The sequence below is a fragment of the Podarcis filfolensis genome (genome assembly GCF_964270895.1).
Source record: "Podarcis filfolensis genome assembly, chromosome: 11".
Lineage (NCBI taxonomy): Eukaryota > Metazoa > Chordata > Lepidosauria > Squamata > Lacertidae > Podarcis > Podarcis filfolensis.
The window spans coordinates 24,397,143-24,411,507 of record NC_139613.1 but is presented as its reverse complement, the minus strand read 5'-3'; the positions used below and the strand labels follow the sequence as shown (position 1 = coordinate 24,411,507).

The 14,365-nt window shown below is 44.1% G+C and overlaps 1 protein-coding gene across 5 annotated transcripts in view; it reads right to left on the bottom strand.

Moving 5' to 3' along the window:
• The window catches only part of ZSWIM6 (zinc finger SWIM-type containing 6), a gene marked incomplete at its 5' end in the record, with an annotated part of 95,766 nt that overhangs the window by 5,389 nt on the left and 76,012 nt on the right, over window positions 1–14,365 (bottom strand). For 3 of the 5 annotated variants that reach the window (XM_083576015.1, XM_083576017.1, XM_083576019.1), the window contains 6 exons: window positions 375–456; window positions 3,383–3,546; window positions 5,329–5,486; window positions 8,995–9,130; window positions 11,185–11,445; window positions 12,119–12,265. In XM_083576015.1, the coding sequence (XP_083432141.1) occupies window positions 375–456; window positions 3,383–3,546; window positions 5,329–5,486; window positions 8,995–9,130; window positions 11,185–11,445; window positions 12,119–12,265 (948 nt within the window). The remainder of the gene's footprint in view (window positions 1–374; window positions 457–3,382; window positions 3,547–5,328; window positions 5,487–8,994; window positions 9,131–11,184; window positions 11,446–12,118; window positions 12,266–14,365) is intronic. The other 2 variants (XM_083576016.1, XM_083576018.1) reach the window with 1 other exon arrangement.

Here is a 14,365-nt window from a genome sequence, read left to right as displayed (position 1 = left end):
TGAGTCCTAGAAGACCTGCTCCCTGCCTTGCATACCTTGTGACATCTAGTCTGGGAGGGCGGGGCCCGGACTGACTCCAGCTACAAAAGGTGAGGGTGCTGAACAGGTTCCTGGGTTGGGGTATTGTCGTGGTTGTGGTTGTTGTTATTGATATTTTTTTGTATCTTATGATTTATGTGGAAATAGTTCAATTTGGTTGTGCATTTCTTAATGTTTTATATATTGTTTTGTTATGTTTGTAATTATGTGGGTTGTTTGAGCATGGTTTTAACTTTGGAAAGGCAGCATACAAATAAAATGCTTGATTGACTGATTACACCATTTCACAGTGCTAGTTAAATCAGAATTCATCAGAGACCAATGGCACCACTTACCTACTTCTGTTGCACATGTTACCAACCACCTCACCATCTCCCGCCGCCTCCAATTCAAGGTTGACAAAGTCATGCGCATCACCTGTTCACAAAAAAGATGGGCATTTTTGAAAGACTAAAACTGTAGCATAGAGTTGTCACAATGCAAGAAAAATGAGAATACGCATTGCTTAGAAATTAGTCAAAAGGGGCACTTTGGAGTCTCTCCATCAGCTCTGCCACAAGAAAGAGAAGCATTTCTTACACATCTTAAGTGTTTGAGAGAGGAAAACGTTACGTCCAGAAAGCAGCTTCTCTGGGCTACAGGCTCCCTGACTTCCCCAGGCTAACCCACTTGTAATCTAATAACGTGGAAATTCTGGATTTCCCCCAGAAACTCCAACTGCTATGATGCCAAAGGTAAGTCAGGAACAGGGAGGATTCCCAGTCTTCCTCTCCATATCCCCAAGCTGAACTCGGGTGAGCAGATCCTTGGACATTTTGGAACAAATTTCCTGGTAATTTGCTTTTCTCCCAGTGTGCCGGGAGATCCAAACTATTCTGGAGATATGCAAGCAGTTACGCATCTAAAGATAAATATCATAACCTTAAATAGCAGTAGATCTTACCTTTTTCAATATCGCAGACTGCTGCTCTAGTTTGCCTATTCTTTGCAATCCACCATTTTATGGTTACTGCGTGGAAGGCTTCCAAAGAACTGAATACTCTCTGTGTTCCAATGCAGCTGGACTATGTACTCTAACATAATTGTTTCCTGGATTGTCAGCTGAGATAGTAGCATCCACACAAATTGAGCAAAATCTACCTACTACCTAGTAATATTTAATATACTCCCTCACTCTATGGTTTTGCATTCAGTGCAGCTGCACCATGAGCAGAGCATTAAGTGGTATTTTGCCACCATTTCTTTGGAAGAGTTAGTCAGCATTTTGGTCTATTTTATGTGTGCCTCACACAGTGTAGACTACAGTTCAAGAATCACTGTATTAGAGCACTGATCTAACAAAGGCAAGGTGTCCATTAGGTCTGGACAATATATCTCCCACGACAAGTATGTGGGGGGGCAGACTGCGATGACAGCGTCACTCAGTGGCATATCACTGGTGAAACCGTCACCGCTCGAGTCCCTCTGCCTCCATTGCCCAGCACGCTGAGGGAGAAATAAACTAACTGGGAGCTGGAGGCAGTGGAACTCAAGCGGCGGCAGCTTCACCAGCTATATAAGGTAAAGGTAAAGGGACCCCTGACCATTAGGTCCAGTCGTGGCTGACTCTGGGGTTGCGGCGCTCATCTCGCTTTACTGGCCGAGGGAGCCGGCGTACAGCTTCCGGTTCATGTGGACAGCATGACTAAGCCGCTTCTGGTGAACCAGAGCAGCGCACAGAAACGCCAGTTACCTTCCCGCCAGAGCGGTAACTATTTATCTACTTGCACTTTGACGTGCTTTCAAACTGCTAGGTTGGCAGGAGCAGGGACCGAGCAACGGGAGCTCACCCCATCACGGGGACTCGAACTGCCGACCTTCTGACTGGCAAGTCCTAGGCTCTGTGGTTTAACCCACAGCGCCACCCGCGTCCCTTTTCACCAGCTATATACTACTGGTGAAACAGCCATTGCACTCTGCCTTGGCAGAGGGAGAATCAAGCTGAATCGGTGAGGTGCCTATACAGCTTGTTCCTTCCTCTGCTTCTTTAAACTGCTTGGCTGAGGAGCATGCAGCTGTTCTTGCCTCAGCCAAGCAGATTTACAGAGCTAGAGGCGGGATGGGGGCTCTGTTAAAGTGCTCCTCCTCCCCATTTGAGAGAGCCTGCTCCTGCTTGCACACGAGTGGGACTGGGGCTGCTCAGCTGGGGAGCATGAAGCCTCCACTTCCTGCCTGGCTGCCTTCTCTGGGAGGGTATGTGGAGCCCACCCTCCTGGTGGAAGGCAGCCAGGCGATGTAGGGGCTCTTTGATGCTGCTGGCGGCCCCTCTCTGCAAGGCGTGGAAAGGGTGGGCTTTGCACCCTGCACCTTTTGGATTTCGTCCGGGAGGGTGGGCTGTGTCCTTCTTCCTGGGATGAACGAGCCCCCCACCAGAGGAAAGAGACAGTGCACCTGCACGGGCGAAGGTGAAAGCAGTCCAATTCACAGAGCCTGACAGGTTCTGTGTGCTTGGCTACTGTTGCTTGGTCTGTCTGCGGGAAGTGGGGGGCAAGCAGGCAAGGTTGCTCACCCCCCCACACACACACCAGCAAAGGCAGAGGGAGCTTGGTCAAGGAGCCCCAAGTCCTTATGGCTCCAGCACAGGGGAATCAGGGCTGGCTCCACTAGGGGCAGCTCTCCCACCCCCAGCAGAGCCTGGTCAAGGGGCCTCAGGACTCACGCAACTGGGTGCAGGAGCCTTTTCGCCCCCCGTCTGAGCAGCAGGCTGGGGCCAGCTGTATTGGCCATAGCCCATGAGGCGCTGGGGTGAAACTGCCTCAACTCCCACAATGAGAGCTGCGGCAGCTTCACGCAGCATCTCGCTGGCTGTGGCCAACACAGTTTTTTTCTACAACGTGCTATATTGCCAAACCGCAGTGTGTGGCTGGCGATACACCATGATGCTGAAAACCAGCCTTAGTGTCCATACTTCTGAGGGTTGATGGTTTCAGATGTCTAGTTCTAGGACTGGATCGGAGCACATTTCAAAAGCAGCCACACAATTTATACATGCTGTGTCTGTCAGCCTGTGTGCTTCTTTAATACCAAGAATACAAGGTAAATCTACTGATACGTCATACAACTTGTAACAGCAGGGCACCTTTTTTTTTTAAGCCAGCTAAGTGAAAAAGTAATAAAGATTTTCCATTTAATTCCCTTTGCCATGCCATCTGGTATAGCAATAGAACAAGAAGAGCTCACCGATCATGGATGAGTAGGAAAAGTTCGTTATAAACTGGTTGTGCCAAGAAGACATGTTCAAAATTGATCCAAGGTTTTATAGTATCTTACTGAAGCATTAAAACAGCATTAAGAAGAAAAATACCTGAAGACCCAGCTCCAGAGAGACTTTCAAAAGAGTGATATCTGGCAGACTGTCCATAAGCGTTGCTATTTTAAATGCATCCTGGGCAAGCTTGAAGATGTGCGATGAGGAGTGAATGTTTTTCTGGATAGATTCTAACACTGTTTCAAGCCTTCGGACATCACCTGCAAGGTCAGCCAAAAATATATATGCATGAACACAAGCAGTGACAGAAATATTGCAATGTGCCATCGCACAGACAGTGTCATCAATATGCATCTGATGTGGTTATCTCCATACCATCTGAAGCAGATGCAAGTTGTGATGGTGCTGAACCAGTGCCTGGAGGTGGCAGTGGACTAGATGAGAGCCTACAAACTGGAGCTAAATCCTTAGGAAATGGAGCTGCGGTTGGTAGACACTACTCATGTCCAAGAAACTTCCATCTGGCCTGCTTTAGGTCAAGCCGCACTCCCCCTGAAGAAGCAGGTGCGTAGTTTGGAGCTGCTCTTCGTTTCATCTGTGTCACTGGAGGCCCACATGGTTTCAGTGACAAGGTGTGTCAATTTGCAGCTCCATCGAGTTCACCGGCATAGTTTGACCACACAGTTTTGCAGTCTCTGGCAACTGCTCGTCAATGTGTTCTGTGTAGGGTTATATTTGAAAATGGTCTGGAATTTGCAGCTGTGTGCAGAGTGCTGCTACTAGAGCATTGGTTGATACTTAGCTGTGCAGCAATATAACACCTATCTTGCAGGATCGACATTAGCTGCTTATACATTACTGGGCTCAGTTGAAAGGTGCTGATGTTAACATGCGAAGCCCTGAATGACTTGGGACCTAGGGACGCTGATGCAAAGTTTCTATCCACAGCAGTCTTCCTATGTTTTGAGACAGTAGAGGGGGCCATTTTTTTAATCCCACCAGCAAATGTTGCTCACTGTGTATGGATAGGGGCAGTGCCTTCTCAGCAGTTATATCCCTGGTGTGGATCTCTCTTCCCTTAGACAGCTACATCACTGAACACACTTGTTTACAGAGGCTTAGAGAGGACTTGGTTAAGCCAGCTCTGCTTTTTACTGCGGTACTGTTGCTGTCGTTGTTTATTATATTTTATTTGTTTCAAATGCTGCATATTTTTACTGATCTATTATCTATCTACAAACAATGGAAATAAATATTTCAAAGACTTCCTTAGTGAACATTCTAGATCCATGTTTTCCATTTCTATAGGAATTCATCTATGTACCAAAATAAATCTGCTGCACACACGTGAGCTGGACATGCCACATGAACAGCAAGTGACGTGCTTGTGTACATTTTATTTAGTACTGCTTTGGCTACTTAGCCTGGCTCACTGTAGATATATATGCTACACTTCCTGTTCCTCACTCTTCTGCTTCAGCAGAGCCAAGAGATCAAAAGCTTTTGCTTCCATACACAATTAACTGCATTTGAACCCTAAACTGTCGTTACTTGGTTAGTCTTAACTATATTTAAGGAAACACATCAATTTCGTAAGTCATGGTTTTGAGACTAGTTTGTTTCTCTAAACCTTGGTTAAGATTAACCACACTTTGTCAGAGTTTGAATACAATGATCAACCATGGGTTAGTTAAACAGGGAAGTGGGAGCTTCCAATCTCCCCGATTCCAACTGCACCAGAGGACGAGAAGGGAAAGGGGAGCTCACTCACGTAATAAGGGACTGTCTAGCTTTTTGGAAAAACCATTGTGGGCACCACAGACACACTGTTATCAAGTACAACACAACTTATTCTATAGTCTGCCACAGAATGCTTCTTTCAAGTCTAATTTGAGCAGAGAGAAGAAACCCTGGGAGCACCAGGAAAGGCACATGCAGACATTATGTATACCCATTAGCACCACATTGGTGAACAAGACCAATATAAACTCATGTATATAGTCAACTAAAAATAGATATCTGCTTAATTGCCAGCACTGTACCTTTGGCTGCAGTTAGCATAGTTGATGCCAACTCACACTGCTGAGATTCAATGTGACTTAGAGTGAACCACCGGGGGTACCGATTTGGAACGACTGATGCAATGTGATGTGGACGAGACATATCTCCTGATGGAGCTGTGGATTCCAATACTAGTAATCTGTAAACAGGAAACACACATACGTGGATAATTGAATTATAGTCATGAGAAAAGTTGTGCCTTCTACAAAAATGCTGCAATATGTAGACAAAGGTCTGGTTAGTTTCTCATTATAAGATTAAGCCTGCATTGCGCTTCATGCTCATATGCTGTGCCTCTCCTCCATACACAGCAGGAGGAGGTTGAAAGCTCCTGTCTTTGAAGGGAGTGCAGTTCCTTGTGGCAACCATTGTTTGCAAAGTTTAAACAAAACCAGTTCCCTTCAGTTCAGCTATCACACAGATCTGTGGGCAGTTCAAAGGCAAAAGCTTTTGATCCCCTCCTCTTGCATGCGAAGGAGGAGAACATGTGAGCTCAAAGCTTGTTATCGTAAGGACAAACTGTGGTTTGGTGTTATGTCTCAACAAGGTCATAGGCAAAATGGCCTTGCTTGTCGCACTAAACCATAGTTAATGGTTTGCTGTGAATGCAGAACTTGTTCCTGCTTTACTCCTTCCCTAGTGCAAACAACAAGCCACGATCCCTGGCTTAATCATTATATCCAAGCCAGGGATCATAGTTTGTTTCACTCAAACAAGAACAAACCCTAGCTATGGCTATGGTGTGGTGCAAACTCAGCCTTTGAGGGCAGGGAGGAGCCTGTTTCTCCTAATTAAGAAAACTAGAACTTAAATAAGAATTTCTCCATGCTTTGGACTTTTAGCATCTGTGTTTCAAAATTAAGTTTCAAAAATGGGGGGGGGACATTTTTTCTCCTGATATGACTTTCCTCACCTTTATGTTTTTAGTGGGAAAATGGAACATTCTAGTAATGGTTTGGTATCTGCCAATTTAGCAGAAAGCCATTTAACTATCTGCAAACTAGTGAACATCATTTTAGAAGCTATTCTGGTGACAGCAGTTTCTCTTGCAAAGAAAAAACCTCCGCCTAACATAATGCAAAGAAGTGAATATGAAGCAAACCTACACATAGCGGTTGAAAAAGGTTACAATAGTTTTAACAAGAAATAGTTGGCCTAAGCTGATAAGTTATTTCTCTTCCTACTACAGACCTATTATTAGAAGGGTCTACACTGTAATTTACTTGAATGAAAATAGCTGGCCTCTTTTTTGCATGAACTCCCTATCACGACGATTCAGAGCAGCCTCAGCCTTTCAAAGGTCAAAGAAGTACTGAAGGACAGTTGGAAAAGGAATGTCAACAAGCAGAATTCTGTGTGAACATGTGCATCTGTGGGATTTTATCTTCAACATCATCACTGGGAATGGCCCTCTGAATCAGGACGGCCCTCTGAAGAATTAGTATCACTACTACTGCTTCACAGTTAAATGGTGCCCTCCGGCTTCTACAGATGCTGCCATCACTCAGTTTTACGTGGTTCCACGGATTCTACAGCCATTTTCCTGCTTCTACTTGTGCAAGAGGCTCTACCAGATTTTGCACAACAAGAAGGCTGTCTTTAGATTTTTTCCACCTTTTATTGCATAACTTTATAGCCTGAGGCGCAAAACAGCCCTCCCTTGAGCAGAAGACTCCATTCATGTATGCAAGCAAGCACAGCTTTGCAGCCTAGTTTACAAAGCGTCTGGTGGTATTCCTCTCTCTTGATAACAATCATAAGCAGAATAATTTATGTGTAATAGTTTTTAAAAATACAAAACATATCATACGAAATGAAAGCGAAATTATGCAAGTCTTGATTAATTTGCACCATGCGTATACGTTTTCATAATGCTTGCTTCTCTTGGTGCAGAATCCAATTCATATGATTTTTAATTTTCAGTTTTTGAAAAAAATTAGGTTCTTGAAATGCAGAGTACAGTCACACCTTGGTTGTCAAACAGAATCCGTTCCGGAAGTCCATTTGACTTCCAAAAACATTTGACATCAAGGCGCAGCTTCCAATTGGCTGCAGGAGCTTCCTGCACTTAATCGGAAGCCGCGGAAGCCCCGCCGGATGTTCGGCTTCCAAAGGATATTCGCAAACCGGAACACTCATTTCCGGGTTTGTGGTGTTTGGGAGCCAAAACATTCCAGTCGCAAGGCATTCGGGACCCAAGGTGCGACTGTACTCTGCCCCAGGCATGCAATGGACATATTCCAGAGTTGTAGCACACTTTGTTCATATTACAGACTGTGTTACTGTCTCAAGTTGCCTTAGCTCTAATAGAAAATTTCGTGGGTCAAACAGAAGAGTCTCTCTTTGGTAGACCAAATGGGTCCCATTTCCACCCTGCTCTTAGTGTGTGTCACAGTTGTATTCCCAAAGGGCTTCCTTTGAGATATATAAACCCACAGCCACCCCAAAGAGTAAGTTCAACACTCCCTTGGGACAGGCCTAACGCCCTAGAACTGAAAGCAAAAAGGAGACTATCAGCTATTTTAATGCTGTGACACACCTCATTTAATTCCAATTTTCTATCCAGGAGTGCCCAAGGATGGCTGGTAATGAAACAGACAAAAGAACTGGACTGACCATGCAGCAGCATAGCTCTAACATGAACATTCTCCTCTCCTTACCCCACCCTCACCAGCTCTGAGAGAACAGGAAGGGTTGCCCATTAAGCAGCCCTGAAGGACAGACTAAACAGATTAGAGCCCTGGGATTTACTACCAACAATGATAAACACAACTGAGTACTTCAGAGAGGTTTCCACAGAATGCACAGAGCTGCAAGGAGGAAACTTTGCCATTGTTTTCCAAGTCAGTCGGTGTTTGCAAGACAGCTGCTCATACTTGAAAAGGTGAAGATCTACCAAGGCAATTCGCCCCAGTGCTATTTATTACAACATCAAAAAGCCCAGGACTGAGGCTTTTGGTGTCAAGCACAGCAGATATCTTTTTTTAGAAAGATGAAAATCAGGGTTATCTCTTGAATTTTTACTGCTGGGGATTTCATTTTTGGAGCAGGGGAGAGGATTAAAGCAACTGAACTGCTTGTATCAGAAGGTTAAAAAACAGAAGTTAGAGAACATTTTCAAATTAACTCATGCTATGCAACGTGTGAGTTAATTGGGTGCTAACCAGTGTTCAAACCCACCTGTTCCTTATATCAGTCTTGCGGTTCTTGGTTCATTCACTCATTCATTAGATTTCCCATCCTATAGCCAAACAGGTCTCCAGGGTTACTCAAAAACTATATCTAAGACAAGTGCAGAAACACTTGCATTGAAAGTATAGGCTTCAACAACCTACTACAAACACACAGATAAATCAAACACATTGTGTACATCCTCTATCAGGATTGCTATCCTTAAAGGAGGAAGTTGTTTGCCAGCCTTCTTAAAAGTCAAAGGAGCTTACCTGGTGAGCCCCTTTAGAGATGGGAGTTCCACAACACAGGGTGCCACTACAGAAAAGGCATTGCTCCTTGTCACCATCCATTTTACCCCCGAAAAGAACAGGTGTGTGGAGCAAGGCCTTCCCTTATGACTTTATGGATGAAGGGAGCTCATACCATTGACCGGGTTTATGCTTCTTTTCTAAATGAGATTTAAAGACACGTACCGCATTGCTCTCAGTGCAGTTTTGTATGCTAGTTCAGCATCATGAGGTAGGAGAGAGGTGAAAAGATACTTGGCAAATGTGTGCATTGGAACACTCTCTCGATGGATGATTTCACCTAGACCGCTATAGGGTCCAGCTATGAGGGAAGGGATTTGGGAAAGGAAAAAAAAAACAGAAAGTCTTATAAATAGTGCTGTAGTTTGATTGTACATAAAATCGAAAGTGCTAAAAGTTATCTAGAAATATTGTAATAATCCTTGCCAAAAAAAAAAGCACTCACAGTGAAGAGAAATAAGCTCTCTGGTGAGGGGTCCTCTAAGAAATGTGCAGTACTAAAAGAAAATGGTGGTGATAAATATATCTTATTGAAGCAAATAAGGTGGCCTGGCTATAGCTTTCCTTCTTGGATTCAAAGAGCCCAGAACACTTCATTTGTTCACTTTTCATTCATTGGTATAGAAGCTATTCCATGTTTTCTTTAACATTAAGCTGACTTGTTATGAAAATTGCTCCTGCTGTTTAAAGTGGCAAAAATGCAGGGAGTTAGCTGACTAAGAAGCATTTCTGCCATGCACGTCAAGCCAAGGTATCTGAATCACCACCCTCACTACCCTTGGATGTAGTCAAATGATGCAACATAGGTGTCTAAACAGGGAGAGGACAGGAGTGTGCGCATGTGCTCACACACTTGCATGTGGTGGGCGGGTGCACGTAACATCGCAAAAGGTTTCTGACCTTTCCACAGACCCAATGTTATTTGCGACTGAGGTATGTGGGCTGCAGCACTGGGGCAAGTGGCTGCACCTCTTGCTAAAAGGGGGGAGGCGGCCATAGTTCAATGGCAAAGCACAAACTCTGCATGAAAAACGTCCCAGGTTTAATTTGAGAAACTCTGGGAAGCCTTGGGAGAGCAGCTGCCAAGTCAGTGTACTTAGCTGGACAGGCCATTTGCCTGATGCAGTAGAAGGCAGCTTCCTATACTTTAAAAGGGCAGCGGAGGTTGTCAGCTTAAGGACTACATTCTATGAAAATACTGAAGTGTAGAGAATTGGAAGCACCCGCTCAAATCAAGCTGAAACTAGATGAATCCATCCTTTAAGGGAACACCCCCCAACCAAAAAAAACACACTGACAAAAGGCTCCAAAGTAATGCTGAAAAAAATGCTTTTAAAAAGGCACGCACTTGTTCTTTCAAGATTCCCTAATGCTAATATATAACATCATTTTGACGCTAACAGAAAACCCGTAATGTTTTCTCTCATTTTTCCAGGAGGGGCAGATTGAACACACTTCTAAAGAAAACAATGACATCTACAACTTTCACTACTTTTAAACAGACCCACCCACCCAGAAATCCCAGAGTGCCCATAGTGCCAGCTTCTTCTTCTTACATTCTTTAGCTGTTAATTACATTAAGATTACAACCACCAAATAGGAACTTCGTTTGTCACGAGCATGGGCCTTGGCTGAACTGAACTGCTAAGAAAGATGTTCTGGGCATCATGATTGGCAGGTAGCCTCTGCCAATCCAGCATGAGACCAGCCCTATTCTCTTGCTCTGTCTAAGCAATGGAAAACTCTTGTGCTTTGGATTATCGTGTGTGTCTTGTAAGCAATACACTTCCTCTAAAGGATGATAAAAACACATAAGTGTATTTCTTTCCCTTGTGTTTTAATGATTTACAGTGTGACACTGCAAGAAAATGTCTTTGTTGCAAAGTTTCAGGCACAAGTATCCGAGTGTGATTTCTGACGTAGGACAAAAATCATACTTTTACATGCGAAGCTACTTTCGGTCCCCACCAAGCTCACATGAAATAAGCAATCTAAATTGGGCCAGTGGAATGAGTGTCTAGGGCAAGTTTGATTTCACACATTTATAATGTTTCGCTAGAAAGTGGTGGTGTCATTATGAACTTCAGTTTCCTTACATGCTAGCCTAAACTAACTGGGGGTGTGGGGAGATACTTTTAATTCAGATAATGCATAAACAAGACCCTTCCACTTCCACATCAATGCGATGTTTAAGTATAGTATGGGGGTGGTGTTGGGTGTCTGATGGAAGATCTATAAGCAACCATTAGATTCCTAAGGACCTGATAATTACCAGATAAGCCAACTCCCAGAGGAGTACCTGGTCTTTTTATTAGAAACTGCTGAAAGAAGTGGTTAGCATCGATAGTCAACTACCTTCTAATAGGAAGACTGCTTGCTTTTGGAAAATCTTCACCAGCGTGTCATCCAGTTCGATTTCCTGTAGCTTGGAAATTAACTGTTCCTCATTCCGACAAACTTTCTCTTGTGCATACAAGCCATCAGGCATTATTCGCTGCTGCCCCAGTCCTATCAATGCCACTTCCACAGCCAGCGTCAAATAAGATTCTCCTTCTTCTAAGAATTTGTGGGCAGGCAGGTGATAGTACTCCAAAGATTTGTACTGGCCCATATTCTCTGGAAGGGGGAAAAAAACATCAAGTCACTCAATAGTTTACTTGTGGTTACACACCTTATTTGTGCCTGTCCTCCTGCATCGTTTGCAAGCCTCCCGCAAACTTTGACAAAGGCAGCCACCCTCACAAGGTAGCCTTGGGCATGCCACTCTTTTAGCCTGAGTACCCCCTATCTACAATATGGCTGATAGCACTGACTACCTTATAGGGTTGTGCACACATGTCAAGTACACTTGAAAACACTAAGCAAAAGTATTGTAAATAATGTAAATTATGCCAATGCCAATACTACTAGCAGTAATAAGGCACTTGCTTTGCAGGCAGAATGTCCAAAGTTCAAGCTCTGGCATCTCCAATTTTAAAGGATCAGTTTTAAAGGAAAAGACCTTTGTCCTGGGAGCTGACAAAGTCAGGGTAAACAGTAGGCTAGATAGGCCAATGGTCTGCCTTGGTAGAAGGCAGCTTCATATATTCCGACAGTAAGGCAAGATTACTATTTTGTCTGCACGCATGCAAACTACATCCCTCCCTCGTAAGCACTGTCAACACCCCTATTCAGCAAATGTTTAAGTTATGGTGTTTTGCAAGCATGGTTGCAAATAATAGGTCTAAAGCAAAGTTAAAACCACAGCATGCTTAAAAATACATCAAGTTGACCCATGATCAAATTTTACCTGTGAAGTCTGAGAACACATGGAAGCTCTCATCATCAACCCTGCAGGCCTCCATAAGGCTGCTGAAAAGGGTGCCAATTGGGTCCAATGGGTGCCCAACCCAGCCTTCCAGGTTAGTTATAGAGGTAACACCTTTGTGGAGAAGTTCTACATTAGAAAAATAAATGCATGCAGCCTTAGTGATCATACAGTACTTTTAGTAAGCAAAACAGCTTGAATTTCCCCCCTTATTATCCTGATTTTTCAGACATGGAAGCTGTAGCTAGCAACAGCATATGCACCATCAGTGACCACAGATAAACTGGATTTTGAACCCAAATACTGTATCTTATAAGAGAACACATTATCCAGAAGGCCCATGGCCATTTTTCATTCAGGGAGATGTATCAATGCCAACTGCAGAAGAATACTGACTGAACACAGCTTTGCTTAACACAGAATACCATTTTGTTCTGCCCCCCCCTTACCAATAAACAGAAATACAGAGCCAGTTCTACTGTGTATCAATTAGAACAAAGCAATTTCTCACTGCCAATCATAGCAAGCCATAGATCACAACTGCCTACCCTACTGTCTATGCAAGACTCCTTGATTATAAGCTATACAAACTCTCTTTAGAGTCACTGCTGAAGGATTTATAAACAGGAAGCACACTTGTGGTATGCACAGAAGAGATATCTATTTTAGTTTCCTTGCTGGGAAAAACAAGGAGCACAATTTTAACTAAGCTAATCCTGTGGAACTGGGAAAAACAACAACCCAGGCATGTGTCACATGACAACTCTTAAAAGATCTACCTTTCAAGTCAGCTAGATCTGGCTTATTTGCAAAATGTAAAAGGTAAACAGATCCCCTGTCGACAGGGTCCACTGTCAGGGGCACCTATCCTGAGGCCCACAGGCTGGTTAGTAGAGGGCTTACTGCCAAGTAGAGATGCTGGGCAAAGAAGAAGCCTAAAACTACTGCTGTTCTCTGTAGAGCTGAAAGGCACATGCGTCATCAGGATGCAGGAGGTCCTTCAGGTGCCCCGTCCATCAGACAGAGAGGCCTTCATACACTCCTTTTTTCCGTTCTAACACTATGCAGCTTCTGAAGAACCTGCAACCTCCCATTTCCCAGTAAGGAAGGGTGAACAACTCCAGCGCCTGTATTTGGCCTCAGAGAGATGAGTTATGAGTGGAAGCAAGAGGAGGGTGTCTAGAATAATGGAAGGGAGCCCTGCAAATAAGTTGTCCAGTGCAGGCAGCTCCTGTGTAATCCTTGTGCAAAACCCTATTTGTGTATACTTTGTCATGTTCTCCAGCTACTACCAGGTAAACACAATTTACTACAGTCACGGAACTACAGATATATAAGCAGTTAAGACACACACCCAAATTCCTTTCCAATGACTTCACTACCCCAATGGAATAAAATCCGGATTGCAATTGTACGTATACTTTCCCCACCCATGTACACTTCCTTTGCAGTTTGGGGCAAATCAAACACTAACTTTTGCAAATGAAATTGACTGAAAGGTTACTTGGACACATGCCAAATACTACTGTCCGTGTCAGGAGTTCAAGGTAATTTCAATGTTTCAGGAAAAAAACAAAAGGCAACTTCAGAGAAATGCCCCCCCCCCAAAAAAAACACATTTTCATTTTTCCTGGGCCTTCATAGTGTTAGGAGCTGGGGGGAGGTGCTGTATGCCTGAACCCCCTTCTAATTCCTGGATTCAGCAACCAAGCAACAGTTTGCTGTCTGACAGCAACCCTTATTTCTATGAATACAGTGGAACCTCAGGTTGTGAACGTGATCTGTGTGGGAGGCACGTTCGCAACCCACAGCGTTTGCAACCCACAGCGCCACTTCTGCGCATGCGCAGGTCGTGATTTGGTGTTCTGCGCATGCGCGAGTGCCGAAACCCAGAAGTAACCCGTTCCGGTACTTCCGGGTTCAGTGCGGTGCACAACCCGAAATCACATAACCTGTAACCCAAGGTACCACAGTAATGACTAGACCCATCCAACACTGCACTAGTTAACTGAACACATCTTTTTCACACATTTACAAAGCAGCCACCCCAGATTTATCGCCAGGCTTACATGCAAACTGATGCTCTTCCCATTCTAGAGCCAGTGCAGAGAGAGTCCAAGGTTGGGAGTAGAAAATAGTACGGTCCAAATTATTCTGCTTTAGAGACCACCTTGGTTGCTTGCTTTACAAACATATTTCTACAACATTCCTTGCTTTGAATTTAGGTAT